General features: G+C 36.4%; 1 protein-coding gene across 3 annotated transcripts; it reads right to left on the reverse strand.

Moving 5' to 3' along the window:
- Window positions 1-478: 478 nt before the first annotated feature.
- SRD2 (snRNA activating complex family protein) lies at window positions 479-6,077 on the reverse strand. Of its 3 annotated transcripts, none has more exons than XM_059584017.2 (11): window positions 5,532-6,077; window positions 5,372-5,430; window positions 5,218-5,284; window positions 5,084-5,145; window positions 3,841-3,976; window positions 3,232-3,320; window positions 3,066-3,150; window positions 1,749-1,844; window positions 1,487-1,612; window positions 1,139-1,402; window positions 479-878 (listed from the first exon to the last, which is right to left on the reverse strand). In XM_059584017.2, exons 1-11 carry the CDS (start codon window positions 5,778-5,780, stop codon window positions 594-596), a joined length of 1,518 nt encoding a protein of 505 aa, XP_059440000.2. In that variant the 5' UTR covers window positions 5,781-6,077; the 3' UTR covers window positions 479-593. The 3 variants fall into 3 exon arrangements, with proteins under 3 accessions (XP_059440000.2, XP_059439999.2, XP_059439998.2); XM_059584016.2 differs by having other exon boundaries at window positions 5,084-5,142; window positions 5,372-5,457; XM_059584015.2 differs by having other exon boundaries at window positions 5,372-5,457.
- Window positions 6,078-6,740: the final 663 nt, after the last annotated feature.

Raw genomic sequence — 6,740 nt, forward strand, 5'->3', positions numbered from 1 at the left:
TGGTGTTCATGTGGGATATGCTACGTTGATGAATGCATTAGAACAAGGGAAACTGTAGTGAGCTTAGGGGATAAATTTAATGCAACAGGAAGTGCCGGTAGAGATGTGAATATTGGTGGTACTAGCCGTACGTGTTGAAAGTTGGGATTACCACGATCCTTACATGGCTAGAAGATGGGCTAGGCATTTACATGGCTACGGGCTTTGAGCTCATCCAACTTGCCCAACAATTAATGTCTATACGAATCAGTAACCATTTAGAAGATGATTTTAGTCATCCAGAGTCGATGTTAAGTCTGGTTACTTGATTGAGCTGCTAAGCTTAAACACCACTGGGATGTGCAATATATATATATATATATACCCTTACCATTACAATGACGAGTTTGAATTGCCAATTCTCTCTCTCTTTTCTTATTATTGTCATCCAGTTGTTTAGGAGATATATACTTCGGTCACTCTTGAGATTGATGATGCGTGTCTCGAGTACTTGGGCTTTACCAACTCCATTCCAACAAATAAGGTCCACTTCACATGTATCATAATTACAATTTATAATACAAGAATTATGTTGTATAACATAGACATCAGCATCAATCATGTTGATAATCGTATACTGAGAAGTCACTATACAGCAGAGACTCGTCCTTACCATAGTGCAGAAGAAAATAACAGTCTCTACAAAAATAGCACGGGTTCTCCGGGGCTAACTTGTCATCCACCGTCACCTTTGCAGCTCTATATATATTACAGACATCGCATTTCTGCACACGAAATTTTAATTGAAACACAACTATTGGATAACCAGCTCGGTTGTGCACGTCCTCTGGATGAACTAACCTCATGTCTCTTATAACGATTGTATGCTTGCAGTCTCCCTGTGACAACCAATTCCCAAACAACAGAATTATATGGGCATGCTATAATATAACTTTTCCAACAACAAAGTTCATGTCATGAAAGATAAGTCGCGCCATACAAATTACATGAAGCCATTTCTTTCACCATGTGCAAGATATGGCGGGAAAAAAAAGAATAAGAAAGAACAAAGATGTTTATACCATCAAAAGATGAATACATTGAAGAACAAAGATGTTTATACCATCAAAAAATGAATACATTGCAATCGAAATCTTACCTGGTGACAGTAGAGATATCCAGCACCAAGTCGAAATCCCAAGTCACAAAACCGTATCCTGTGCATGTCAGCAGCTTTGAACTGAGGCAATTGTAAGCCGGTAACATCATCACCTATAATTGCTTTCTGCTTCTGTGGTAATTCCCCTGTTACGATGCATTCCCATTTTTTAAGAGCGTCATTCCTGGAGTTTCTGAGCCAATCAAATATAGGTTCACTATAATCTATAGCAGAGGGATCCCTCAAATCATTACAGAATACATCCTACAAAAGATTAGCATTCTATTAGATTTGGTAATGAACTATGTTCCTCATGAAAACAAACAGTGAACAAATAGTGCTTCTTACTTCTATAAGAAAATATCCAGAAGGATCATGCTGCCCAGCCTTTTGCATCACCTGGTCGGTTAAACAATAGATCTTATCCCTCAGTTCAGTCAAGTTTTGTCGTCCTAGGACCAAAAATTCTTGAGTCTACAAAAAAATTTCACATAAATGTCAATAGCAGATAGGTTTTAGGTCTATACACGATTTTTCTTCCTATAAATGATCTTAACTTGTTGAACCAAATACCACAAAGTCCAACCAGACTGTTTTCAAAGTGATATACCTTTACCCATTTCCGTGAGTTATGGTAAACCTCGACAGAAAGAACAACATCTGGATACCGCACAGCAATGTGTTCCCCAATGCTTGCTGATTTCACCTGCAGTGCATTTGTATAAAAGCATTTTTTTGATAAGTGCATTTGTATAAAAGCATTGAGGGTAAATACAAAATCTCAACCATTTTGAATAGTCAGATTCAGCAATTTGATATTATAGGTGTGAATATGAATAACTAATATTAAAAAAATAAAAAATAAAAAAAGAGTTCCGTTATCAAAAAATATGGGTATCCTTATGGTCAAAGTCAATAACCCTCAAGTATGATTTATTTGTTATTCATATAAAAACCTAGAACGCAGCATCAGTTCTCAATGTAAAGCTTTTGAGTGTCGTGATAATTATGAAACATTATCCAAGCTATATGGAGATACAGACATAAAAATAATGCCAAGGAGGATTTATTCTTAATTCAAACCTCGTTCACAACCCAAAAAAAAATGTAGTTCAAACCTCTAGTAAAAGAAACGTAATATATCAGAATAAACAATCTTGGAAATTCCTTCGTTACTTTAGTATGACCATCCATGATTCTTATTAGGTATTGAAAGATCAATTAGAAGGTCTATATTGTCAATAATCAGCTGTGGAAATCATTTGTCACAATCTGACATTATGCCCACATGTCCATGAACAGTTAAATAAAAGCTTCACCGCAGCCCACAACAATTTCATACAACTATGCATCTTGCCTAAACCAAAAAAAAAACTCAACTTAGAATCAGGCTTTGTTTCAGTTGTTTTTTTTTTTTTGATAAGTAATCACAAGTAAAAAACGCAAAGGTGCAACCCAAGTACACAATATGTATACAAGAGAAACACATGATTAAAAGAAGAGAAGAGATCTAAACAAGCTTAAAAGTTAGAAATATTAAAATCCAACAGAGCAGCTTAATGATAAAGTTTCTTAAAGAAGAAAGCCTTTAATTCCATCACTGACTGCTCAATCCTCAAAATTTCAATCATTTCAGTTGGTTTTTTTTTTTTTTTCTTTTTTAGCTTTTTCTCTCAAAGAAATAAAAAAAATATAGATACTATATCTAACTAAGAGAGAGAGGAGGGAGCAAGTGGGACAAGCTATGGGGAGATTAATTATAGTATTAATATAGATAAAATTCAAGGCAAAAATAGCATATTAAGAAGAAGGCAGCTGGAATACAAACTGAGTCTTAAAGCATCTACAAGGTGGATTTCCATATACATTCTTCAAGATAAATCAAGACCAGCATGTGCGTTGTGCAATAGGCATTTTTCAAGCATACCTTCGTTGCAGAATTTGTAAACCGGAGAGATTTCATCCTTTCTGTTCTTTCTGATAATGTAATGGAACATTCATTGATCTTGCAACTAGCAGTGGACCAAAACAAGAGAAATATAATAAAAAATATGAATAATTAAAGAGCTTCATAGAAATGTCAATATACAAACTTGAATGAATGCAGTCTTGCTGCTGCTTTGTCTTCATCCTGCTTTTGTTTGACTTTCACAAATTGCTCCACCTTTGCAGTATAACTACTCTGGACAGATACCAGCTATAAATTATCAGATTTCATCAAGAACAGATGAAACTTAATGTAGCAAGGAAAATGATTAAAAAAAAAAAAGAGCACTGACAAGCAGACAAGCATTTTGAATTGTAACACCACTAAACAATATACTGATAGCCTGTACATAACACCACTCAAGTTTATTCCAAACAATAATAAATGTATAGACTAAAACATACATTGTCAACAAGCATACACTAAGTCCTAAATATGAACCCTTAAACCATTTTTCCTTTTTCTTAGTTTGGGTTTATACCAAAAAAATGAAATGATATGCTAAATGGAACTCACCTAGTAACCAACGTACACCAAAAGCTTTCAAATTCAGACTCTATAGATAAGAGAGATTAATATAACTGAACCGCACTTCCAATACTTAGGTAACATTTGAAAACAAAACAGACAAACCCAAAAAAGTGAAAAGTAAATAGTATCATATAGCACATACAGACAACATCGCAAAATGAATATAATTGCATGGGTAGCATACCTCAACGGCATGATTGTTTGCCTTTGTTTTCTTTCCCTTTCTTGAGTTGTTGTCTTTCTTTCTCTTCGTTGAGTTGTTACCTTGAGCGCATTCGGTTACTGAAGGATTGCTTGATCTCCTGCAATCATCTTTTTTCCTGGATATTACATTCAAATGAATTACATTCCAAAAATGTTAACTTTTTTTAAAAAAAATAAGGCTCACACCACCCACCCACCCCTCCCCTCCCCCCACCTCTCTTTTTTCTCTTGCAGAAGAGTTGTCCATCAATTACTGTCTAAAAGGACCATTATTGATATCTATCAATTATATTTCCTTGATGGATAACTCTTATATTTCCATGAATTTCATGGACCATTTATTGATACAGTGTATACTATTCTCTAAAAGGATCTATATCTGGAAAATATAAGTTCATCCAAAATATAAAGAGGAAGCCCTCACAAATCACCTAGACTCAATAATATGCAAATTGTATGAAAATTTGAAGGGAGTCAATCTGAATCACGTTTGAAATCATGGCTCAGGGATTCTACTGCTAACTATAATGTCAATCAACACAAACACAGATGATGACCACCTAACAGCTTTTGCAAACGGAAAATATCTAGGGTAGATGGTGCTTTTTGCTTTTTGGTTGTGATGTGACATAAATGTGAAAGTAGTTTTGAGTATTTTATGTTTTGCGTTTAGCAAACGAGACCCTAATGTTTCTATAAGTAGTTTCACTTATTCATCAGAAGCCTAGCAATGAAACATTCGGCAGAGATGAAATCATTAAAAAGCAGAACTTAACCATAGGGAGTGTTGAAGCAGAAAATTTGCAAGTCGATGAGGAAAATTTGAGCAGAACTTGGCCATAGGGAGCGTAGACACTAGGACTTTGCTAGACATTGGGTATGAGATTTCACCCGACTTTTCTGATTTTACTAACAATACCGAGTTTTAAGATAAAACATGCAGAAAAATTTCCTCTTTTTTATTTATTTATCTATTCCCTTCAGATGGTTGACACTAAAAGCATTTTTTATGATAGGTACACTCCAAAGGCTGGAACTTTCCCAAATACTTGGCTGAAAGGTGTTGTAATAGAAAGGTTGTTAAGCAGTGCGTCAAGAAAGTAAGATAAAGGGAACGAATAGATGCATATAGATGAGAATAAAAAGCTATCTGATCATATTTTGATATTGTCAAAACAACCATAGAGGAAGAAGAAGAAATGCATATAACATATATGACTCACTCTGCAGCGGAAGAGGGCTCTTCTGGAGGTTGCAGAGGACTTTCATAGTCCTCTTTGTCCTGCTGCAACATTAATAATTAGAAAAATAACTTTTTGAGTTTGGTGCAAATAAACAAATAAAAACAGCAAGGCACCTGAAACGCTTCCTTCATAGCCATATCCACTAATTCTTCTTCACTCAAAATTTTAAGCTCATCGACCCTGCATTTATCAACTAAATAATTTAGTTAGAGTAGTAGCAGAAAAGGGATTAAGTGCATATGAAACACAAGGATGCTGTGTACGTACGAAATATCTTCATCACATTGTTGAGACGGATCAGAACTACGTATTTCCGCTTCTAGATTCTGCACAACGTCCCAACAATTTTTATTCTTTTAGGAGAATCAAGAAACTAAATTTATGAAGTGATTGGAAAGACAAACAAAACAATTCCAAAAATAGCTACCTGAAGTTGATGGAGAAGAGAAGCCTCAAACTTGGGAACCGACGAGAGGGGACCCACCAGATTGGGAACGTAAATGGGTCCACCCCTTGGGATTGAGAGGTTTCCAACATCTTCCTCCTCTGCTTCTCCTCCTGAGCTGGGCCCCCGCTCCTCTCTCGTCTCCATTCCTCTTCTCCCTTCTTCTTCTTCTTCTTCTTCGTCTTCTTCTTCCTCTTCTTCAATATTAGAATTACTACAATCTTGCTCCATGTCCTATATATTATCTGTAAAGGGCTTTCACTATGCAATACGAATCCCTATCGGAGAATACTAGAACATACCCCAAGACCCACTACAGTAGGAAAAATTAAGCCGATTTACAACTCTCATAAAACCTAACCAAAAACCTTCTCAGCCACCGAAGCCATACAACGTCCTCCCCTGTGGGCTTCGTATGTTGTCCGTCCTACTCCTGTGCCTCTACGCTTCTCCTTTGCCCAACCCCTTGCCACGACCCGACATTTTCACACTCTCCGTATTCTATACAAGTCTTATTCTGTAACTCAAAAAAATGTGACTCTATATGGAGAGATTACTTACTTAGAAATAAGATATTTTATAGAAGGGGAAAAATATAAAAAAACCCATCAAACTACCAGCCGTTTTCGATTTAGCCCCTGATGTTCTAAAAGTCATAAAGTAGCCCCCAAACTACCAAACTTTTGCATTTTAGCCACTCCGTTAGTCAAAACCGTCAGTTTGGACGGAAATTGCAAAACGACGTCGCTTCATTACGGTAAGTTACTAAAATGCCCTTTTAAAAAAATAAAATCAATTTTAAAAAGGGTTTAGGAGACGACGTCGTTTTCACTCTAGTGCCTACACACACAGCAGCTTCGTTTTCACTCTCTGTGTTTTTGTGCTTGTTCGGATTTCATGGCGATGTGGCAAAGGTGGCGGGTTCTTGGCAAGGGAACGTATGGCACGGTGTTCTTGGTTGAACCCGATGATCCCACAGCTCCACCAATCGCCGTTAAGACGTGCCCTCTTGAGAAGTCGTTCTCCCTCCTGTTGGAGGAAAAAGTGTTGGTGCAACTGTGTGGTTGTCTGGATATTGTTTCCTGCCTTGGGAGTTCTGTTTAGTTTTACCATCTCTGCTTTGACTTCATCTAACTCTTTATAAATGTCTTCCATTTCCCTTGCTTTTGAATGTGGATTTCAAAGTATCTG

This window comes from Corylus avellana, chromosome 1 (genome assembly GCF_965113065.1).
Source record: "Corylus avellana chromosome 1, dhCorAvel1.hap1.2, whole genome shotgun sequence".
Taxonomy (NCBI): Eukaryota; Viridiplantae; Streptophyta; class Magnoliopsida; order Fagales; family Betulaceae; genus Corylus; species Corylus avellana.

Bases quoted from the DNA above. Each gene is read 5' to 3' on its own strand.
- SRD2 (XM_059584015.2), bottom strand. From the start codon at position 5,780: ATGGAGCAAGATTGTAGTAATTCTAATATTGAAGAAGAGGAAGAAGAA. The intron at 3,977-5,083 runs GTGAGTCATATA...TGTAATATCCAG, and splicing joins GAGCCCTCTTCCGCTGCAGA to GAAAAAAGATGATTGCAGGA. The intron at 879-1,138 runs GTAAGATTTCGA...TGGTTGTCACAG, and splicing joins GATATCTCTACTGTCACCAG to GGAGACTGCAAGCATACAAT.